We start from the raw sequence: 23,969 nt of genomic DNA, 5'->3' as shown, positions 1-23,969 counted from the left end.
TAGAACCAGGAATGGACCTACAATAATGGGGCCAGGATGTGAAAATTTAAGCCCAGTGCTAGTGTTTGTTGTTGCTGCCAATCTTGAAGTCAAAACTCCTGGCCAAGTGGCAAGGATCATTCAAGGTTGTAAAAAGGGCAAGGGCAGTTGATATCAAATCCGCCATCCAGAGAAGAGAAAAGAGACACAGGTGAACTTGCTGAAGGCTTGGAAGGACCAAGAGGGCCTCCTCATATTGCCTTTTCCACCAGCACCAGAGCTCGGCCCACAAGCGCCCTTAATCCATGATTCTGGCTTCAACAGAAAGAGCAAATACAATGGCTAATTGGAGACCTCCCCTTAGTCTTCTTAGAACAAACCTACCTAGCCTACCATCAGGTGGATATGAACACGAGGAAAAAGGTCCCTGAGAATCTACAACTCCTTAGGCGGAAGTTGTGGGAAACGGTCTGCCAGAAACTATTGGCCCTGTTGGACTTCAGAGTCATTGGGGAATATCCTAGTACAGCCTTTCTCAAACTGGGGGTCCCAACCCAAAAGGGGGGGTGTCGCAAGGCTAGTGTAGGGAGGGCCAGGAGTAGGGTCACCCTATGTCAGGGTTTTCCCAGACATGACCTCTTTTTTCATTCTCCAATCTCCCTCCGGGCAGATTTAGGAAATATAAAAAAATGTCTATGACTTTCCTTTGCCTTCAAAGCTGGGCATCAGGAGAGCATCAACCTATGGCTGGGCAGCCAGCTCGGATGGTAGTGCCACCACCAGCAGACGTGTAGAAACAAGGGGGGCATGGTATGGTATCACCACCACCCTTCCTTCTGCGCTGCTTCCAAGCTGGGCGGCCAGAGAGCTGCAGCCACTGGTCGGGCCCTCAGCTCAGATGGCAGCACTGCTGCTAGCAACAGGGCAGAAGGTAGGGTAGGTAGCATGGTGTGGTATAGCCACCCTTCCTTCTTCTCCACTTCTGAGCAGAGTGGCCACAGAGCAGTGGCTGCTGCCCGAGTGCTCATCTGCCAACAGAAGCACAGAAGGAAGGGTGGCAAGGGACAGTATTGCCACCCTTCCTGCTGCACCGCCCTCCAAGCTAGGTGGCCAGAGAGTAGTGGCCACTGACCAGGTGCCCAGCTGGGACGGCCGTGCCGCTGCCAGGAGCGGCACAGAAGGAAGGGTGTCATGGTATGGTATTGCCACCCTTCCTTCTGAGCCGCTGCTGGTGGCAGTACCGCCTTCCAAGCTGGGTGGCAGAGAGCAGCTGCTGCTCTCCAGCTGCCCAGCTCTGAAGGTAAGGAAAGATCATGGACATTTTTTCAGATTTCCAAAATCTGCCCCGAGGGAGATCGGAGAACCAAAAAAGAAGTCGTGTACAGGAAAACCCTATTCACAAGCCCCATACATTTCGCACAACTTCCATGAAAGTGGTCATAGATTCTCAGGAAAGTTTTTCACATTTCAAATATCTGCCCGGATGGAGATCGGAAGACCGAAAAAAAGAGGCCATGTCCAGGAAAACCAAGATGTATGGTATCCCATCAAAACATCAGCCCCCATCACATTAAGTGTCCAGCTATTTGTTTGTACATAGTTGTGTATAAAGCCACAATCCTTGGACAATTATGATTATTGCCACAATTGAAAAGGCTTCCAGCTCCTCAAACTGTATCCTGTTGTCTATTTTTTATTTCAGAAAATATGTGTAAGCAGGGTGTGAATGGATGCTTCCCTGACAGCTAGTTGGGAGAGGAAGAGACTATGGGTGTGTTTATGTAAATAGTTTTCTCCTGCTCTGATTAGACATTCATCATTTATAGCTGTGTCAAAGGATCAACTTTGGCTGGTGTTGGGTACAAATGACTTTAGTACTGAATGCAGGGGTAGTGAAATATGGTTACCAAGGTTGTAATTATTGTAGGAATACAGGAGAGCAGGACTGTGGTTAACCTGTCCCAAATAAGGGGGGCACCCTCAATTGAAAGAACCTCATTAAGCAGGGGATTGAATGTCAGAGTTCTGTGAAAGTAAGTGGGGATGGTGGGGATGTGCAGAAATTCTGGTTTGGAGGCTGTGTATCCTCCCCCTGATTGGCTTAACCTATTCTTCTCCACTGTTTAAAGAATAGATCTAAATAGGCTTTATTAGGAGCCTCTTTTATTATTTTAATTGCTCAGTCAGAGCTGAAACCAGTTGCGGTAGGACTGTTAAGAACTAAACTTGTTAAGAACAAAAAAATCAGTTGTGGTGGGACTGTGTTTCTACCCAGCCTACAAAAGAGCTGAAAATCACTGAGAGACTGGTGTGTAGAGGTCACAGCAGAAGGTGACTGACAGTCAGCTAGCAAATGAGTGGCCAGCAGGGCAGCAGCAAAAAGGCATGATGAGTAGCCAGCAGGGCAGTGGTGCAGAGGCACAACGAGAGCTGTGAGCAGGTGGCTGGTGAGCACCCAGTGGAGTGAGTAAGATGCCTCTTTACTCCCTGGCAGGGGGAGGTGAACTCTGGGTCTGCACTGAGCAAGGACAGCAACTGTGAGTGGGGTCGGGCATGTGAAAGGGACTTTTGGGTTGCTGGACTTAAGAACCTGAGGGGAAAAGGACACTGCCCAGCCTACTTGTGGGTGGGTCTTTTACTCACAGTTTATGTTTATAAACCCTGTTTGTGGTGTTTCCCCAAATTAATGCCAAGTTACTTCCCTCCTTTTATTAAATGTTTATTTTCTACACTCAGATTCTGTGCTTGCGAGTGGGCAAGTATTGCCTCTCAGAGGCACTCAGGGGTGGTGTGTAATTTTCCCAGGTTATTGGGTGGGGGCTCGACCTGGTTCTGTGGTGTATCAATGGAAAGGAACCCGTAGATATTGAACCGAGCCCTGGTTGCTGCTGGCTCCACCTGGCAGAAGGGTTACATAAGTTTCTTAAATGTCAATGTATTTATTCGTGAAGGCTGTTGCTTTACACTTTTTGAGAGGCTTCAGAGTCTTTGACTGCAGGGACAATGGTTACATGCTTCATTTAGTGCTCCTATAAGTCTGCAGTAATTTACTATCACTTTCTTGTGGTGTGTGTGTGGGGGGGAGGGAGGAGTTCATCACAGCCTGAAATATTTTCATTGGGGGGCTTTGCCAGGGTGTGCATACCATGCACTGGACAAGAGAGGGTTAATCCCATGCTATGGGCGGCGGAAATCCCACCCCTCAGACCGTGCTGGGCATGCTCCAACTGCTGCCTCAGTATAAAAGGGAGCAGCCCAGCTCATTCCAGGTGGAATGCAGGAGGGGAAGGACCTTTGGCAAAGAGCCATCACAGCCATTGCCTGTAGGACCCGGAGATCCTGAGAGTCAGACTGGAGGTCTATGGCCAATGGAGCCCCAAGGAATCATCCCTTCTGATGAGCCCCGAGACCCTGATACCCCAGGACTGCAGCTTCTGGAAGCAGGGTAGGAAGTAACCCAGGGAGAGTGCACGAGTGGTAATGTCCCATCCAAGTGAGGTCAGTGTGTTTCAGTGGGATTCCCTGCTGACTCCATGGTGGACCATTCCGCCACTGTTAGGGCCCTGGGTGGGCCAGGGCCCCCATAACCAGACTGTCACACTCCCACCCGCCAGTGGTGGCTCCCTGGGTACTGGCTGCTAGGCTGCACTGTCCTTTATCTGTGGGCTGTTATATGGACTCAGGCCGCTAGGTTGCGCTGCCCTGAGTACAAGGGCCACTGCAAGTGACTCGGCTGCTAGGCTGTGCTGCCCCGAACATAGGAGCTGTTGTAATTTACTCTGGCCCCTAGGCAGAACTGCCCTGTGTCTGTGGGCAGTTATATGGACTCTGGCCGCTAGGCCGCACTACCCTGAATGCAAGGGTCTCTGTAATTGATTCTGGCCATTGGGCTAAACTATGCTGACCCTAAGGGCAGCCATATTGTCTCTGGCATCTGGGCCGTGCTGCTTTCAGCCTAAAGACTGTCAGACTGTAACCGCAGTGGTACCACAACCCCACCATGCCCCAAGTGAGGATGGGGCGTGTATACCACACAACACGGGCCCTGAAAAATAAGTTTGAGATCCCCTGCCTTAGACACTGCTTTAGTTGAATTCAATAAAGAAAATACATTGGCTTTGTGACAGAATGTCACCACCAGGTGCAGTCTGGGAGCTATGGGAAACACTCTAAGACACACAGTTGAGTTGGCCCTATTTTCACATGGCTTGGTTGGAGAGACAACCAGCCTCACCAGGCCCTGTTATCACCCAACACAACAGTATATGGCGCCACTCATCCAAACTGAGCTACATGAGTTCAAACAGCAGACACCAGTCAATTTCCCAGCTCCCCGGGCACACATCCCACATTGAAGTATAAACCCAAAATTATACCATTTTGCACTGCACAGGGATTTGTACAGTGTAAGTAGTACATAAATAGTTTGTTCTTCCCTTGATGTGGGAAAGATATTCAACAAGCCTGTGTTAACCAAGCTGAGACTTTTCCCCAGACATTTCACTCAAAGGCACACTGGTTTAGATAAAGCAAAAATACAAGGTTTTTTAACTACAAAAAGATAGATTTTAAGTTGTTATAAATGATAGTAAACAGATCAAAGCCGATTACCTAGTAAATAAACAAAACCACGAACTAAGCCTAAAATACTAGAAAGATTGGATATGAATTAGCAATTTCTCACCCTGGCTGATGATACAAGCAGTCCACCAGGTTTCCATACACAGGCTAGAAATCCTTTTAATCTGGGACCAGCTCTTCCCCCTCTGTTCAGTCTTTGTTTCTCAGATGTTTCCAGGAGTGTTCTTGTGTGGGGAATGAGGCTCCTAGACAAGGCAACACCTCACCTTATATAGCTTTTCTATATGGCGGTAGCCCTTTGTTCCAAAGTTAGTTCCCGGCCCAGTTTGTGGAAAAATACAGGTACCAAAATGGAGGTCAGTGTCATGTGGTCCAGTCACATGCCCCTTGCTGAGTCACAGCAGCCATTACTCATGGGCTGGCTGAAAGGTTCACCAGAAGGTTTAGCTCTTTCATGTCCCATTGTCTTTGCTGATGGGCCATCAGCACTTTCTAGCTTCTTCATTGTTGTACCTGAAAGGCTAGCTGTGGGTGTTTTCCAGAGTAAGCACATTTGAAATACAGATACATAGTCAATATTCATAACTTCAGATACAAAAATGATACATGCATACAACTAGGATAATCAAATTCAGCAAATCATAACTTTTCCATAGACACCTGACAAGACACATCTTATAAAAAAATGCATCATAATTATACAACTATGAAGAATATGAGGTGCAGTATCACAGGCTTTGTCAAAGTTATTGGCCCAATGATTTACTAAGACAAAGTACATATGAAACCAAATTAATGGTTGTATTAATTACTTTGCTGGACACAGTGCTGCTTGGTAAATTTTCAACAATACCTGGAGTGGTGTCTTTGCTCTTCCAGTAACAGAGGCTGGGTATTCCCAGCAATAATAACGGGGAATTGGGAGAGGGTTCAGAATCCACAGATGAGTACTTCTCCTCTGGTATTGTACACAGTCTGATTAGAATCATTTTCTTTGCAGCTATGTAGCAAAACCCTGCTTGAGTAAAAAAATTTCCTGTTACCTAGATGAGCAATAACTTTGGCATAATCAACCTTATAGTGCCCAGTTTTGCTCCCATTAAAGTCAAAGGTGAAACTTCCAATACAACCCGTGTGTGTGCATGCAGATAGATCTAATGAAGAGTCATCAATGAGTGAGGGTGTTTCCAATGGACTCCTGCAGGGATTGGTTCTTGACCCAATGCTATTTAATGTTTTTCAATATGGAAGAAAATATAAAATAATTACCGACAAAATATGCAGATGACACAAAGATTGGCGGGGTGGTAAATAACAATGAGAACAGATCACAGATGCGGTGTGATCTGATTCACTTGGCAAACTACGCCAATCAAAACACATCTTTTAATGCAACCAAATGTATAGACACAGATACCTATGTATATACTCATGAGAAATCAGTTTGGCTTATAAAAGCTTCATAGTGTGTAAATTATGCATGTCTGAAGCATAAATCGTTGATTGCTGTCATGCTGTTTTGTAAGTATAGCTTGAAATAGAACTGTCCTTATGCATTTTCAAATTAATAAACAGAGAATAAAGAATAGCAACTGCCTGCACAGCTCATTATACTACAGCCCCATGCTACCTGGCACTGGGGCCAGTTTTGACGCAACGAACAGTTTTGGAATAAAGCTAGCATCAAATTTTTGGCCATAGTCCTCAGCAACATCCTGTGCTCATTACTTAGGGGGGAGGAAGCATCACACTTCCTTTTTTCCAAACCATTGTCTGGAAGTTCAATGGTTCTGATGGAGTGGTCTTTAGTCACTGGGGCCTAAATCCTCAAAGGCATTGAGGCACCTAAGTCCCATTGAAATTAAAGGAGTTAGGCACTTAAATATCTTTGAGGACCTGCCTATGTGGATCCCAGTCAGAATCAGGATTCCTTTCTGCCTCAATTTATAAAATTTAAGATGATCTAGTGGTCCGAATACTCGACGGAGCATGAGGAGTCCTTGAGTTCTAATCCTTCCTCTGAAATTAACTTCTTCTGTGGCCTTTAGCAACTCATGGACTCTGTTCCTTGGTTTCCCCCAGATGGAAAAGTCAGACAATTGTGTTTCATTCCTAATAGTGTGAGGATTAATTCATTAATAACCCTTAATTACTTTGAAATCCATGAACAGAAGCCAAAGCATTCAAATGAAGCCAAAGGTGTAACAAAGTGACAAGTCAATGTGGAATGGTTGCTGTTAGGAAAAAAATTAAAATACCAATATAAACTTTTAAAGGCGTATCAAAAAATTATTGTATGACTTTTATTACTATTGATTTGCATCTCAGTAGCATCTATAAATGCCAACAAAGATAGCGCCTAGCACAATTGGACCTTGGTATGTACACACAGTAGCAGACAGTTGCCACCTTAAGGTGCTTAAATAATCTAAATAGACAAAAAGTGGAAAGGTAAACAGAGGGCAGAAGTGACTCACTCAAGGTCATACAGCAGGTCCGTGTCAGAGCTGGGAATATCACCCACTTCTCCTGAGTGCTTGGCCATGGCTTTACCCAGTAGACCATGCTGCTTTTCTAGTCATAGCTTTTTGCTTGTAATGAAATTAATCTGATTCCTAAATTTCACAACAAGAAAAGAGTTGACATGCTAAACTAGTCCCAGGCAGGCTCCCTTACTCATCTGTAGTACATTGTTCCTGTGTGTTTTCACTGGTATTTGCCTCCATAATTGAAATAACTCTCTGGAGAAGTTACTCCAGGTGCTGAGAGCTTTATGATTAATTTCAGTGGCAGCTTAGCCTCAGTTGTGTACAGTGGCAAGGAAGGGCTTCTATACGTTTTCCCCTCCCTCCCGACTCATCCATTGCTTCTGTGGAATCTGCTCATGCAACCAGCAAGGAAACTCTGGGTAACTGAGTTCCCAACGTACCTGTGGCAGAAAATTCATCAGTGCAGTCTATAATATACTGTTGGTTTTTTTTAAATACAGTAAATATCTGCCAGAGGCCTGCTGGGCATACTGAATCCTGAGATAGGTAAGGAAAACACAGATCAGATGAGAGCTGGGACAGAGTGATGTAGAACAGCCTGCTGAACATGCCTGGTGGGTTGTGTGATGGGGTATCTGCCCCACACTGGCAAGTGAGGGGGTTAAGAGGGGGTCTAGGGAGGCTGCTGGGGGAAGTGACCAGTAGGAGGAGGGCTGTGAGAAGCAGCCAATCTAGACCCAGCATGCCCATATAAGAAGTGCCCCGAAATCTGGCCCTGATTCTGGGGGGGGTGTATTTTGGTACCTTGATGTTAAAAAGTGCCTCATCCTCAACCTGGGTAAAGGACTGTCACAATCTCAGATGCTGGGAATGTACAGCTCTCAGTCTCGGGAGGCCAGGAAAAGAATAAGGTAATTACATAAATTCTTGATAGCCTGAACTTTGTAAACTACATTAAAAATAATCCCTCATCAAATTAAAGTTTCAGTTCATGAATTGAAACTCATTTTAATCTATATATGGTGAAGAAATTCAAAGTGATTCCTGGTGACCTTAGTAGTATTCTTGTGTTAACAGTTTTCATGTTGCTTTCATTTCTAATTAATCTTCATTCATAGCATAATTTTCATTAGCTGTTGTAGTGATTTTTAAATAGTTTTCATTTTGTTTGATCATATCCTCTACTACAAGATTAAATTGTATCCTAGGGAGTTAAATTGTCTTGGTATAAGGATGACTCTAGACTTGAGGTTTGGGATCACCCAAGATGTGGTAAATTACAAAATCCTTCATTTACCTGTGCTAATCTGCAGAAATCCAGGGTCACGCAAGTAGGAGTTAAAAGTGTGGGAGGTCCAAACAGCCAATGTGGGAGGTCCAAACAGGCAATCAGGACCAGTTGCCTATCAACCAGAGAGGAAAAAGGGCTGGAATGGCTGGTGGAGAGAGTTCTGGTGTGCAGCATAGTGTAAGATGGTTGATCAATGCTGGCACTTTATTTTAAATTGTTTCATATCCTGGGGTAGGGGGAAGAACTTTTTTATTTTGGAACTGCTGTTACACCTTGAAAAGGAATTACTTACATTTTTTGGATAAGGTTTGTACCTGGGAAAGGCAGGTTTTTGTATATGCTGGGGAGGGGCACTGGGCCCAATAACAGCAAAGCTGTTTTAAAACTCTTGTTTGCTGCTTGCTACACTAACCTGTGAGGGCCTGTGGCAATTTTTAAAAAATGGTTAAAACGTATATTGAGCACCCATAAAAACAGCTAACTTCTCAAGTTTTAAATAGTTAAACATTTTATTTTACTTTCCCTTTTTCTCCTTCCCTGTAGCTTTATAGTCTTTTATAGGGGAAACTCCTTTGCTTAACAATCTTTGGATGGCATTAAATAGCCATGTGAAATGTTCTTATTGAGGGGTGAGGGTGGAATTGACTATTAATAGCATTGGGTTGTTGTTACTGATGTCTCTTTTTTAAGACTTAGAGGGGGAGAGAAAATGCATCTTCTGCGTATCTCTCTTATACAGAACCTCTCTTACAACTTAGTGCTGAAAAAATTACAGGGAAAGCATGGCATCTGATTAGACACTCTTAATGTTTTGGCAAACTTCTTTTAGTCCAACTGCTAGCATTGTTTATAAATTGTCTTTCTGGCCGCAGTCCTGAAAAAAGTGGCTTTGTCTTGGCTAGCTAATCCAGAAGGCAAGAGAAAGCTAGGAAAGAAAAGAAACATGACAGGGAAGGGGAAATGACAAATTAGGTAGGTGGTGACTGCAGAAACCTCAAGTTCACACTCAAGCTGTAACTCCGTGTAGCTCGTGGTACCATCTAGTTCCCTATCCTTGCCTGGTCTGGCCAGAACACTGTTCAGCATTAAGAGAACAAAGGGCCAAAGCCGTAATGGTAGATTTGTGAGTCCTGGGAGATAAAGGAGAGGCTGACATCCATGATGGTATGGTTTGCGCCCTCTCCTGCAAGCTGGGTCATTCAGCAACCTAGCTGTTACCAAGTACCTTCCAGAAGAATGTGGCAACGTGGTCCCAATCAAAACACACATCTGGTGATTCCAATTATAGCAACATCCTTCTGTGCTGATCACTATTTTGGCTGGTTGCTATAGCAATCTTATAACAACCTAAAGAAACTTGTTGGTTCTTTAAGCTTAAAGACTTCCAATCTTCACCAGTCTGTCTTCCATTTTTGTTTATTTTCAAATGATGTTGTTTAACAGTCTGAGTTAGATTCTGTTACTTATTACCTGCTTCAGACAATTGTGCATACAGGCTTTCTGCACAACAGGGTCTGCCCGGGACCTGGGGCGGTTACCTTCAGATATTCATGGCACAGCTCTTGATGAATAAAATAAATTAAGAGTAGTTACTCCTGATTACACTTGGCCTGAATTTGGCACCCTAAATTCTCAAATAATTTCCCATTACAGAGCACAAGAGCTATGTCTATAAAATATTCCCACGGCTTGATGCTCAGGGTTCTGCACACATTTCACAGTCATGCACATACAATAGGCATACAGAGGACTGTGTCTTTTCAAGACATCACAGGGGCTCTTCGTTAAGCAGTGTGAGGGTGAAGGAGTTTGAGTAGAGTTTCCATTAAAACAAACTACTGCTGTAAATATACCTGCTTGCATATGCTGAATGAACTCTGACTGAAATTGGGAAACTGTATAGCTAGCTGGTGACTTACACTCCCTCTCCTGTTGGTGCATATTCAGTGTTATTTATATTGATGAAGCACACGTAATACTTAGAGCGGGATGAAAAACAGAATTTCACCAAAAAATTGTCAAACTTTCAAAAGTCTCCCCACCCCCTCTAGTTATTACACCTATTCTAATAGAATAGTAGCACCTTGAGGTCTTGTGAAGGGTCAAAGGCCCAATCTTGGGGCTGACAGTCCAAGACTTTGGGAAAAACTTCTGCAAGATATAAGAACTAGCATAAAGCTCATCACTTTCTCCCAGGGGCACTTGCAGTTTGCCTGAAGGGAGGAAGAAAGAACAGTATGTGTCACATGCTGGTCATGTTGCTGAATGCACTATGGGAAAGTGCTTAGATACCATGGTGATGGGAGTAGTATATCAGCTAAAACAGAACAGAAAACAGACAGGAGTCCAGATTCCCAACAGAAAATGCTGAGCCCAGATAAGCAACAAAGTAACTTTCATTTGATAAATGGATAAACATTAGGCTTCTCACAGATCTCCTGGGGCCTTCCCAGGCTCGTCCAAGGAGCACTGCTGTTGCCAACTCTCATGATTTTGTCGTAAGTCTCATACTAATTGTTTTGCTTAAAGCCCCAGCTCCTGGAGTCAAGTGGATATGTGATGATTTCAGCCTTCATTCTTAAAGAAAAAGTAACTTCTAGCTTTGGTGGCTAGAAAGAAAACTTCAAAATGTGACCCCCCAACCCCAGTGCACCCTCATGGCTCAAAAAGGAGAAGGCAAATAAAAAACACTGACTCTATTTTTTTACATAATCTCATTATTTTAAAACCAATCATGAGTTTTTTGGTAATCCTGACTCATGATTTTTGAGCATTTGGGGTTGGCAATACTGTGGGCTAAAAATGCCACCTAATATTAACTCCTGCACTGATGCTCTCAATGCTACTGCAGCAAATAGTCCAGGCTCAGGGAAACAATAGCGCTGATCCTCTCAAACGACCCACCCATTAACCTTTTGGCCTAATCTTAGCAAATTGCTTACTCCTTATTGAGAACTCTAGAAGCACCCAAGTATGGAGGTACTGTGTGCACACACAAAGTGCAAAAAGGTGAGGATGCTGCTGGAGGGACTTCTATGCTTTTGCCACGATCTTCCCGCCTCCACCTGCTTCATGCCTCAGCTCTGCACTTGCCAGGGCAATTAGCATTTTTTCTTTCCTTTTGCTTCCTGAAACTGGTGGCTGGGAAATTATTCCCTTCAACAACAGACTGACTTCTGACAGGGCTGAGCCCCGGCCACAGGCAGGTAATCCCTACATCCGGGGTCTGGCTAGCAGGCACCTACTTCCAGGCTTTCTGTTAAAGAGCTGGATTATCTGGGCATTTGGCAGCTCCAGAGCATTAACCCCTAGACAGGCGGCAGAGTGCAGTTACAGTGTCCAGGGAAAAAGAAAAGGAGTACTTGTGGCACCTTAGAGACTAACCAATTTATCTGAGCATAAGCTTTCCTGAGCTACAGCTCACTTCATCGGATGCATGAAGAGCAGGGAGAACACCAGTCTCCCTTCCTCCTTCCTGCACCCCTGTCCCATCCCTACCCGTCCTGCTCAGGCAGCCCATTCCCAGCGCCCCAGGCGGCAGCTCCCACCACGCTCCCCGCACCCGCCTAGCTCCCGCGCGCCACGCCCCGCCACGCGCTGGAACGGAGAGGGCCCGAGTCTGGTGCGCCTGCGATTGGTTCCCTCGCCGCGCCCCGCCCCCGGGCTACCCAATGGGAGGACGGGGTTTCAGAGGCGCTCTATATAACCGGCTCCGAAGGGCGGCACGCAGGGAGGTGAGCGGAGAGGGACTCGCAGCAGGATGAGGCTGACGCGGGACTGCGACCGGAGGCGGCGCCTGCTGATGCTGCTTCTGCTGCTGTGCAAGGCAAGGCAAGGCAAGGGCGGGGCGTGCGGGGGTCGGAGCTGCGGCGGGCCGGGGAGGGGGCCGTAGGGAGCCCGCTGACTTGGTCCCCTGTCTGCCCCGCAGGTGAGTGCCCAGCCGCCGCCGTGCCCCGCGCAGTGCGGCGGCCGCCAGTGCCGGGCAGCGCCGCCCCGCTGCGCCCCGGGAGTGCCCGCCGTGCTGGACGGCTGCGCCTGCTGCCTGGTGTGCGCCCGGCAGCGCGGGGAGAGCTGCTCCGAGCGGCAGCCCTGCGACCAGGGCAGCGGCCTCTACTGCGCCCGCAGCGCCGGGGCCGCGCGGGGCATCTGCATGGGTAAGTGCGGCGGCGGAGCCTGAGACCGGGTCCGGGGCCCGCCTGAGAGCATCGCGGCTGGTCCCGGTGCCGGGCTGGGCAGTGCTCAGCCGGGATGCTTCGGGGCTGGGAGGAGGAGCGAGGGACGTCAGCGCCTTGGGGTACCCCATGGGGGCAGAGCCTGTCACGCTTCTCAGCCCCCCACGCACAGATCGGGGGGCTAGAGGTGGGCGTGGCTGCCCCTAACCGGGAGTACCTCACAGGGCGAAAAGCCATGGGGATGCTCAGGCACCAAGGAAATCTGTTGGCTTGCTCCTGAGCTACGAAAATGTCGCTCCCTTCCTCCACCCCCATGTATCTCTTTCTGCGATTTACATTCCTGTTTGCTAACCATATGCGCTACCATGGCACTGCCTACTTTAGATCGCCGCTTGGATACCTCTTCCTCAGGGCTTTCTCTTCCTGGCATCACCTCGGGCTTTCACCAGCAAAGCCCTGGGGTAGCAGGTGTGGCAGACAAAGCTGAGCTCCTAAAGTGTAAATGAGGAGAAATCTTTCCCCTCAGAACTGCAGCATCTCGTACCATCAATGTGTTCTGCTATAATAATGTTGTCATTCTTTCAATGAAGTGGAGCAAATAGCGGCTGCCTGTCTGTAGTCTTGGTTTTACATGTAACTCCTGCACTTTTCCCTCTTTATACCAGTGCTTGAAGGAGACAACTGTGTGTTCGATGGGGTTATTTATCAGAGTGGGGAGACATTCCAGCCCAGCTGTAAATACCAGTGTGCCTGCAGAGATGGTCAGATTGGCTGTGTGCCCCGCTGTAACCTTGACCTACTGCTCCCTGGTCCTGATTGCCCTTTCCCAAGGAAAACTGAAGTCCCAGGAGAGTGCTGTGAGAAGTGGACTTGTGACCCTAAAGAGGAAGTGACTTTGGGCAGTTTTGCTATGGCTGGTGAGCTATTCAGACTAGCTATTGCAGTCAAATTAACTCTGTAATGATTGTGTATTGGAAATGCCCACTTGGTTATCAAAACTAGACCTCCACTTCCAGTTCTTCTATAAGAAATGCATATAGAACATTCATTAAAGCCATCCAAAGTCACTAGTGACTATACAGAAAATAGGAATGAAAGTGGAATTGGAAAAGGCACTGAAAACACCCCCAAAGGAAACAAATGCATAGCCATTTTTAACTGTAATTAGCCTCTTAAAACAAAACCAGGGCCTGATCCTGCAAACACTACCTACCAGGAACAGCAGTGCCCAATCACTAGTCCCATAAGCACTACACCTGGTAGCGTGTGCAGAGGTGAGGCCGCCCTGAGAAATGATTTTATTATGATAGTGCCTAAGGGCCAACCAAGAGGGAACCCTCCCTGTGCAAAGAGTAGCAAATGGCCCCTGCCCTGACAAGCTTGCTATCTAAATAGACATGGCAGAAAGAGGGTGGGGGAAAGAGTAGAACACAAGCATAGTGAACGGTGGGATGGTGGCAAACATGTGAGTTCTGATTCTTTTGGGGTGGGGGGTTAGTTAGGAAGTGATATCCTGAAAGGAAGGGGGATGTAGAGTAGCTGTGGAGTGAAGCTAAGGTGTAGAGACTGGGAGGGAAAGGGCTGGTGCAAACAACCGTTCAGCAGAGGGTAGAGAGAGTCTGGTCAAACCTCTAGAAAGGTCTCCGAGAACCGAAGGTCTCTGCTTTGACCGTATCCACTCCTACGTGCAGGAGACTTTGGATGGCTTTCTCTCTACAGTCTTCTCCCAAGGGCACAGGGAGGGGGAACCAACCACCTGAGGGCTTGTCTACACTTACATTTTATAGCGCTCTAACTTGCTGGCTCAGGGGTGTGAAAAATCACCCCCCTGAGCGCAGCCAGTCCGAGCGCTTTAAAGCGCTTGTGTAGACAGGCTCCGAGCACTGGGAGCTGATCCCCACGTGGAGATGGATTACCAGGAACGCTGGGAGAGCTCTCTCCTGCGTGACCATGCTCGCACGTCAAAGTGCTGCTGCGGGAGCATTCCCGCGGCAGCGCTTGTAAGTTTCCAGTGTAGCCATGTCAACAGTCCTACTGCTCCCAGATCTGCAGTCTTGCTGGTTTCTCTACAAGACTAAGTAACATCAGATACTACAGAAATCACCTTGTCTATACTAGATGCTCTTCCTAAAACTTCCGTCCAGTGGTAACAATGGTGGAAGATGTGGTATAGACATGGTACTTAAAATGGCACCAGCTTCCAGCACCTGTGTATGTTCAAGCTCCCATAGCTACAGCTGTTAACAACAGGCAACATTAGGGGAAACTACTAGTGCAGATACAGTCAGTCAGTGGATCTGAAAGAATCGTCCCATTCCAAATGTTCTCATTCCTCTTGTTGTCACTTGGCCTGGCAGGGAAACTAGGGAAGTCTTCAGCTCAGTTCTCCAGGAACCCGAGGAGCCTTTTTAGAAAAAACAAGTATTAGTTGCTGCTTTAAAAAAAAAAAAAAAAAATACAGCTATGTAACATCGCCCCCCAACCACCACCACCTTTTCTGTAATGATGAATGTTTTTTTTCCTTTTTAAAACTGTAGTTAACCTCATCAGTTCTTTGTAAGGTAAACCTGTAAATCTAGTGGTAAAAGGTAGGAATTGGGGCCACTGCATACTGCTTTTCAGTGTGGCCTTGATCCAGTCACTTAACACTGCTGAACATCAGCTCACACATTTGAAAAAGGAAACAATATTTACTGGTTCTTGCCTGGCAGGAATATTGAGCTCTAGTAACAGTTTAGAACATGCTCTGAAATATCTGAAAGGTACTGCATGATGTAAATACAAAATATTGCCACCCTCATCCTACTATTCCTCATCATTTGCTTTTTGTTGATGACAGATTGACTCCTGGACATTGTCAGTATTGGTCCTGGCCTCTTTCTCCCCCTCTCCCCTGCCATTTTGCAACTGGAGATATCACTTACAACATCTCCAGTTTTTTGGAGCCTTACTTTGCAAGAGGATAGTGGAATAGCTTCTAGCAAGAGTTGTAGCAATGATGTAGCCCGTAGGTTCCCCTGGGAACCAAGCCAAGCCCTAGCTCAGGAAATGGGTGTTCCAAGGTCACTTGGACTCACTCTGGTTCTCTCCTATGATAAAAAAAAGTTCCCTTTACCAGCTAACCATAAAACTGGTAATACTTGTTTTATAGCTTAACACATGGTAGTACAGTGTCATAACAATCATCAGTCTTTGTAAGTACTTTGACTGACATCACTCTTAATAATTGACAAGTTGGCTTTATTCCCATAGCCATAAAATCATCTTACTTTCACTGCTGTTTACTACAGTTCAATAAGATGTAAAGATTTTGAAATTATATTTCATACCTAAATTTTTGGTGACTAATCTGACAAAGAATAAAAAGATAAAACCTCTTGTAAAACATAGTCATTCACACATGACTTGCAGATCGGCAATAAAATCCTCATCACAACTAGCAGTGATGGGAAAGTTGTCAGACTGGGCATGGAGACTGAATGACTCTCCCCTCCAGTTTAGGTTGGGATGCATGGAAAGGGCTAGTGTACCTACATTTCTGTACTCCTGACTGCACTAAGCAGTACCCATTTTGTTGATAAACAGGACTTCAGTCTCCAGGGCTGTCAAGTGAGCACCTTTCAAACACCTAAATAACAAATCTCTAGTACTAAAAAGCACTCCAGTAATCTGCTTTAAAGTTGTTAAATCCTATTTCAAAGTCCTAAGTTTAGAGAATTTATTTTTGTCTGATTGTTCACTATTAATGAACTAGGTGGTGTTCAAATGGACTCTTACAGGAATCCATTATTTTTATTGTAATGGAGTATTTGGGGTTTTTTATTTATAGTGTATAGAAAAGAATCGACTCTTGGAATTGATGTCGTCTCTGACTCAAGTTCCAACTGTATTGAGCAGACGACAGAATGGAGTTCATGTTCCAAAAGCTGTGGAATGGGCTTTTCCACACGCATTACAAACAGGAATCCTCAGTGTGAGATGGTGAAGCAGACACGACTCTGCATGGTGCGACCTTGTGAGAGCGAACAGCTGATTGATAAGGTATGATCCCATGCACTTGCTAGAGTGAGTTCTTTGTTGCCCTAACGCCTCCATCTTTTCAAATACAAAATATAATGCTGGCGTTTCAAGTGCATTAAACAGACCCACAAACAAGCAACAGTTTTGCTTTTTCCAATGCATTATAGAAGTTTTATTTGTAGGGAGGTGCTGTCAGTTAACTATGTTTTGGCATCTGTATGTTTCATAGGATTTATTATAATTAATAACCTTTTTAGTCTCTAAACTTCCTGGTGCAACTTTACTGACTTCAGAGGTGTTACACAAAGGTTTAATTTGGCCAAGGGTTTTGGATTTTTTTCTTAGTACACTTAATTGTCAACAATGTGCCTTACCACAGAATAAGTAGAGGTTGCTTACTAGAGACTTGTGCAATACATGAATTAAGGGGCCTGGGTCAAATTTCACATGGGTGAGAATAGTAATTCTGGCCAATTAGGGGGCCCTAGAAAAATGGGCACCCCTGCTCCGCCTGCCCAGAGCTCCCGCTGGGCAAGTGGGTCAAGCCGCTGGGCAAGTGGGTCAAGCCCCTGTGCCCCAACCCCACTCCCCAGCAGGAGTGGGTGGGTGGGACTACAGGTGGAAGGGGTGGGGATGGGCCCCCATTTGCTCTGGCCCAGGGCCCCACAAAACCCTAATCTGCCTCTGATAGTAATAAATGTCCATTGAAGTAACTGGAGTCTGACCGCTATAGCACTAGCGAAGAGACAAGAAACAGGTCCAAGGTTTCCAAACCCCATGGTAAACCTGCATGTTTCTAACTTTCTTCTGTTTTTCAGTCAGTTGTTAGTATACTGAACTGCCTGTATGACCCTTCATCTTTTTCTTAGAAGGGGAAAAAGTGTGTCCGAACAAAGAAGTCACTGAAAGCTGTTCACTTTGAGTACAAGAACTGCACTAGTATACAGACATATAAACCCCGCTATTGTGGGCTCTGCACTGATGGACGATGCTGCACACCACACAACACCAAGACAATCCAGGTTGAATTCCAGTGTCCCCAGAGCAAAATCCTCAAAAAGCCAATGATGCTGATCACTACCTGTGTTTGTCATAACAACTGTCCCCAGGACAATGTTTTCTTCCAGCTGTTAGAGCCAATGTTCAGTGGCGTAAAAATATAAAACACTTAAATCAGGTTACTTTTTAAAAAACTTAATGTTTGAACAGTTTATATAAAACTTACATGCATCTGATCATGGGTTAATATATCCAGTCTTTCTAAACTCATCATTTCTTCCTGTAGTCAAATAACTCATGCTATACTTCAGGGAAGGAAAAATATATTTCACGAACAAAGAAAGTTCAGTGTTGTGGAATATAGTTTCATCTGTAATGTAAAAATGAGTAAGCAAATGGTCAATTTCTCTTCTTCTTGGGAAATTTTGCCATTGACCTCACTAGCAACAGGATCAGTGCCCTTTATCATGCATTGATTAAAAAAATCCTCTTCCTGTTACTTTATGTAAAACTTCCATGTTCTTGTCCTCTCTAATTGCATAATGTACTAGCTCTTTTTCTACATAAGTTCATTATACTGAGAATCAGGGGCCACATGTGACCCCAAGAATGCTAGAGGAGAGGTATAAGACACAAGGCAGACCAGAGAAACTTCACTAATCTCCAGATATTTAATGGCTTCATAAGGAGCCAAATCCAAATCCTGTTGAAGTTGACCATCTAACAATACCTAGTTCTTACAGCAATCTTCAAAGGAGGATTGGTATTCTTATCAGTTTACAGATGGGGAAACTGAGGCACAGGGTAGTGAAGTGACTTGCCCAAGGTCACTTAGTGCTCAAGCCAGGAATATGACCATGTCTAAATCACTAGCCATTAGGCAACACTGCCTTCCAAGTATTATTACAATGTTAGTCTACAAAAGTAAAAGGTTTGTAAATTACTTTAAAGTATTGTTACTCTTTCTATAAAATGGAACACTATATATGTAAATAGAAACTGTATATATTGTAATGCATCTGTAAATGTCTAAGCATTGAGTAAATAAAACTGAGCTTAAACTTTTTCTTAGTTACTTTTGTTACTACCAAACTTCCAAAAAAGGAAAAAGCTAAAAGTTGTAGTTAAAATCAGACCCCATTCTTGTGAGGTGCTTGGTACACCTCTAAATCTTAAGTCTCTATTGTCAGTCAGTGAGGTGATACAAATTCTTCATCTGTTCTAAGAACCAGTAAGGGGGTAGGTTTAGAATGTACATACCTGACAGATCCACCTTTCTGAGCAGTTAACTGACATTGGGAAGGGACTGTGTAGCAAAGAAGTGATGGGTTAGATATACTGTGTCATATGGGTTTGGGTGGCTTTTCTTAATCTGTGACTATTGTCTAAAGTTAATTGCCAGCACTTACTGTGGCACACAGTTGTAAGATGCTACAGTTTTCTCCTATAATTAGGAAATAACTCTTCCACTAGGGAAGTGTTGCCTTATAATAGCAGCCACTGTATAAATAGACTGCAATGGTAATTACCTATTAAAGAAACATGGTGTGGTATTGCCTATGGAAACAAAACATAGACCAGGACCCCACAGTGCAGAGTATTGTACAAACATCCCCCAAGGAATTTACAATAGCAGGACTGCATCAATATGCATTTGCATTATTTTGTATACATTGTGTTGCATTTGGTCTTAAGTCAGGCAAGCTTTACAATGTGGAGGATATAAACTCCATATCAAAGCACTGTACCATGTTCAGCCACTCAATTGGCTAAACAGCCCCATCATTATGGGACTACTTCAAGGAGTAAAGCTAACCATCTGCATAGATGCCTTCATTTTATAAAGATCTAGAATCAGTTTGAAACTTTCTCATTCAGGTCACCTTGAGGACCTTGTTGCAGGACCCCATCTTCATTTAACTGAAACCAGGGGCATTTGCAAAAGAAAAGGAGTACTTGTGGCACCTTAGAGACTAACCAATTTATTTGAGCATAAGCTTTCGTGGGCTACAGCTCACTTCATCAGATGCATACTGTGGAAAGTGTAGAAGATCTTTTTATACACACAAAGCATGGAAAAAATACCTCCCCCCACCCCACTCTCCTGCTGGTAATAGCTTATCTAAAGTGATCACAATATCATACACATTGTAAGGAGAATCAAGTTGGGCCATTTCCAGCACAAATCCAGGTTTTCTCACCCCCCCCCCCCAAGAGTATGCATTTAGCATTATGCAAGTTAACAAATTTCTTAAACTTCCTGCAAATTATTAATTTTATCTGTTAATTTGCAGCAGACAAGCCACGTACTAGGTAGCAAAATAGTGTAGTTGCCCAGGTGTGTTTTAACAAGTTAGCTTGTGTAAATTTGATTTTAAACTTTAATTCTAAGAGGGAAGATACTTGCAATCCCCCATAACCCAAGCCAGACCCCAGGTGTACAGTATCAGTTACAAAGTTCACAAGGTACATACATAAGCAGGATAGATCCAGCTTGGAGTGTGGGAGTTTTTAAAGCATCAGTGGATAAATGGGCTCAGGTATGCCACCCATGGTGTAGAGAATAAGTACATGGGTGAGCTGCATCCCTCAGTCCATCAGAGAAGGAAGTGGGTTATTTCCCTGGTCGGTGTTCTCGGTTACTGAACCTGGTACTGGCAGTGTCCTGTGATGTATTCCGTGTAGATGTCTCTGGACCACCTGATGGTGTTAGGTACCATGAGCTGTCTCATGAGCCAGGCACAGTGTCAACTGACTCTGTATGCTCTCAATACCGGCTCATTGTGAGGGTCTCATGTGCCCAGGGCTCCCATGACCAGGGCGTGGATCTGGATCTTGTAGCCCTGGTCTCTCAGGGTGTCAGCCAGCACGGGGTACTTCAACACCTTAGTACAGGTAATCCTGATCCAGTGGTGTAATTTTTGAGCAGGGAGGTGTTAGAGGGCTTGTTCCTTCACCATCTTACTTCCCTGGTGGTCCTTGCATGAACAGAGAGCAACAATGTGTGAAGGTGCAAACAATTCAATGTTTATTGGGGTGAACTTCCAGCAAGCAATGATTCCAATTTCCTTCCTTAATGTCCCCTTTCCCAGCTGTGACACCACAGAGCCTTGCCTATGTCCCTGTTTCCACTCCCCCCCCTTAGCAAAACATGATTCTAATTTTTCCACTCCCATTCCCTTTTCCCATTCCCCCCTTACTTCCTGATTGACTGCAGACTATATAGTAAACCTTGAGTTCTGCTTAGCTACATCTTAACCAATCATTTTACTGAAATTTAACTAATCAATCCTAACACGTAACATGATTATTTAACCAATTATATCCCACCACCTTAATTGATTTACACCCAACAAAATTAATTATACAGCAGACAAACAATCACAGAACCAGACAGAGACCATGCAAATAAACAATAGAGAAATGGAGTCTACAGTGATAGAACAACAAAGAAATGAGGATTTCACACCCCTGCTATTGATAAGTGAGTTCTTGCCAGACAGGATGCTATCAAACTAAGTTTTCTTTAGATCTTCTAGGCTCTCCCCTTTCTTTTGAGGTGATAGGAATATAATCCTGTCCTGATTATGCCTAACAGCACCTTATTTTAATGTGACTAGTCTGGAATGTAAGGGTGTGACCATACACTTCCCAGCTCATGGCTGCCTCTTCTGCTAAGAACAGGGCCTCAGATTGTCACAGTGAGAAAAGGCCCTATACAGTCAGACAGTGATTTTGATTCTTTCTTTTATACCTCTATAACTAGCAGAAACATAGACATAAATTCTTAAAGTATAGGTCTTTACAGACAGGCCAGAATATCTATATCCTAACAGGAGGTTTCTATGAAAACTCCTTCACTTGATTTCTTCAGTTTAACAGAAAGTTTCTTCCCTCCTCTCATTTCTGAATAAAATTTATTTTATTTGGACATTGTGTTTAGGTGTGTGTTTGGTTTTTTTCTCTTGTGGCATCATTCCTCCCTGAATTTGCTTTCTCTTCACTCTTCATTAATTTGTTCCTTCTAACAAATACTTCCTTGTGGTTTGAGCCTATTCTGCCAGATCTTGCAAGCAAAGCATGGGACACTTAGGTGCTCCAGGAATGAAAGTTGGCATTGTTTATTCTGAATCTGTCTGCACGGGGAGGGGGGGAAGGGGAGGAGTGTACCAATTTAGCTACACAGAAATTGATTTAGTTAAACCAGTGCAATGTGTGTTTGTGGAGACAAGTCCTAAAGGCCAAATCCTCATTACCTGATTTCTTGGAGCTACCCAAACAATCAAATTAAATTATTCAGATGTAACCCTTCTGCCCGTCAGAGTTGGCAGCAACAAGGGCCGGGTTCAGTATCTAGGGGTTCCATTCCAATAACACAATGCAAAACCAGCTCGAACCCCCACCCAGTGACCTGGGACAAATATATACCATCCCCGCTGGGCGTCTCCAAGAGGCAATACTTTCCCTCTCACAAGCAGGGTCTGAGTGTAGCAAAAAGCCTTTTAATAACAGAGAGAAACAATGTGGCATTATGTTGGGGAAACACCACCAACAGGATTCATAACACAACCCATGAGCAAAAAACCCACCCCAAGCAAATTGGGGCGTGTCCTTTCCCTTTGGTTCTTGAGTCCAGCAACCCAAAGTCCCAAAAGTCCAACAATGCAAAAGTCTCTGTCCCTGGTCACGGCAGCCCCAGAGTTCAAAAGTTTATCTGCAGAGTTTTACCTCCCAACCTGGGTGGAGATGGGGGAGGGGGTTAAGGGGCACCTTACGTGGTCCAAAGCTGATTGCCCCTCCTCTCCATGGGGCTCCACTCTGCCAGCCGCCCCCATAAGCTGCTCCAGGTATCCGACAAACTGCTCTGCTCTGCCAGCCGTCCCGCAAACTGCTCCACAATATATCTTCAGGCTCCCCCACTACTTAACACAACACTCAGTGATTTCAGCTCTTAGTAAGTTTAGTTCTTTTGTGATTTCAGCTTGTAGTAGGGGAGCCTCAGTCCTGGCGCACCATTAGCCCAAAGTGAATTTAGCTCAGCAACCTGTAACTAGACTCCTAATGGAATCAAAAGTAGTTCTGATATTCCACAGTAGAGAGAGAGGAGGAAGTGCAATTAACATGTAAGGTCCATACCACCAAGTATTAATACCTGTCCCCAGCCTCTCTTCCTTCACTGGGTTTTGGAACCCATGACCCTTGCCTAGCGAGTGCTGCTTAGGTGATGGTGAGTCCCTCCATCATAGCAAAAGGCCAAGTACAGTTCCACTGTCCTTGATTCACATAATCAGGATAATAACAGTTTATTCCTGCCCCAATAACAGAGAAACTGGGGCTCCTACAGCAGCCAAAGTGACCATCTAGGCAGGGTGGGTGTGCCTATGCAAATGAGATCAGCCCCCGAAGTTCTTTTCCACAACCCACCATGACTCGTCACCAGATGTCAGGGTAGAGCTCATCCTGACTCTGCTTACACAAATACATAAGGTGGGACAACATCCAGCAATCAGAAACTCATTTTTAAACCTCCCACGATTCACAGGTTATCAGCTCTGGGCCTCATTCAGTGTACTATACTATATTTACACCACTATAACTCCACTGGTGTGAAATTGGAGTAACACAGTGGTGATTCAGGCCAATGGAATTCTGGGTGCCCCCTCCTCCACTGCCTCACCAGAGCTGCCATATTTGAATTTCGGTACTTAACTCTTCATAGTTGCTGCCCCTATATCTAATTGCCTGCCTAATTACAAACTTCTAAAATTGGTTGCTTTTACCATTAAAAATGGTAATAGGAAGGCTATGGTGCAGCAGGACACATGTGATGTTAATAGAGCAACAGGCTATCTGACTTGGTATGTTACATAAAACAACACATTAAACAAAGGGACCATCTCATCCAGGGGATTTCAGTGGAGCAGCAGGAGCGTGCACTGTTTCTCCACTAATCTTGTGCCTGACCTGCTAAGATGGCCTGATGTTGTGGCCATGTGTTGTCTAAAGATACATTGTATAGAATAGAAGCAGGCTGCCTCGAACTGACCAGTAACCTCATCCTCTCCAACCACAGGAGTGCCCAAATGCTAACGCCGTAATGGAAATCTTATACTGGGCACGCACGTTTCCTCAATAGTGGGAGCTTGTCACCATACTTCTGTGTCCTAACCCATCAAATGCTGCAGTCTCAACCAAGGTGGCAGTGCAGATTTCAGGCCAGCACCCAGAAAATGTGGGTGGTGACAGCCTAACTCCAGCTGCCTGAGCCACAAAGAGATAAGGTGGGTGAGATAATGGTCTTTTATTGGACCAGCTTCTGTTGGTGAAAGAGACAAGCTTTTGAGCTACACAGAGCTCTTGAAGAAAAAGGTCTCAACCACCTTGTCTCTCTAATATTCTGGGACCAACACAGCTACAATTGCACTGATCCACAGGGGA

The 23,969-nt window shown here is 45.0% G+C and overlaps 1 protein-coding gene across 1 annotated transcript; it reads left to right on the top strand.

Moving 5' to 3' along the window:
- The first annotated feature begins 12,100 nt into the window (after positions 1-12,100).
- CCN3 (cellular communication network factor 3) lies at positions 12,101-18,580 on the top strand. Its single transcript, XM_073329151.2, has 5 exons — positions 12,101-12,166; positions 12,269-12,494; positions 13,178-13,429; positions 16,342-16,553; positions 17,402-18,580. The coding sequence occupies exons 1-5, from the start codon at positions 12,101-12,103 to the stop codon at positions 17,693-17,695; spliced, it is 1,050 nt and encodes a 349-aa protein (XP_073185252.1). The 3' UTR covers positions 17,696-18,580.
- The last annotated feature ends 5,389 nt before the right edge of the window (positions 18,581-23,969 follow it).

The sequence above is a fragment of the Lepidochelys kempii genome, chromosome 2 (assembly GCF_965140285.1).
Source record: "Lepidochelys kempii isolate rLepKem1 chromosome 2, rLepKem1.hap1, whole genome shotgun sequence".
Taxonomy (NCBI): Eukaryota; Metazoa; Chordata; order Testudines; family Cheloniidae; genus Lepidochelys; species Lepidochelys kempii.
The sequence above is the reverse complement of the archived record's forward strand: the minus strand, read 5'-3'. Positions and strand labels throughout refer to the sequence as shown.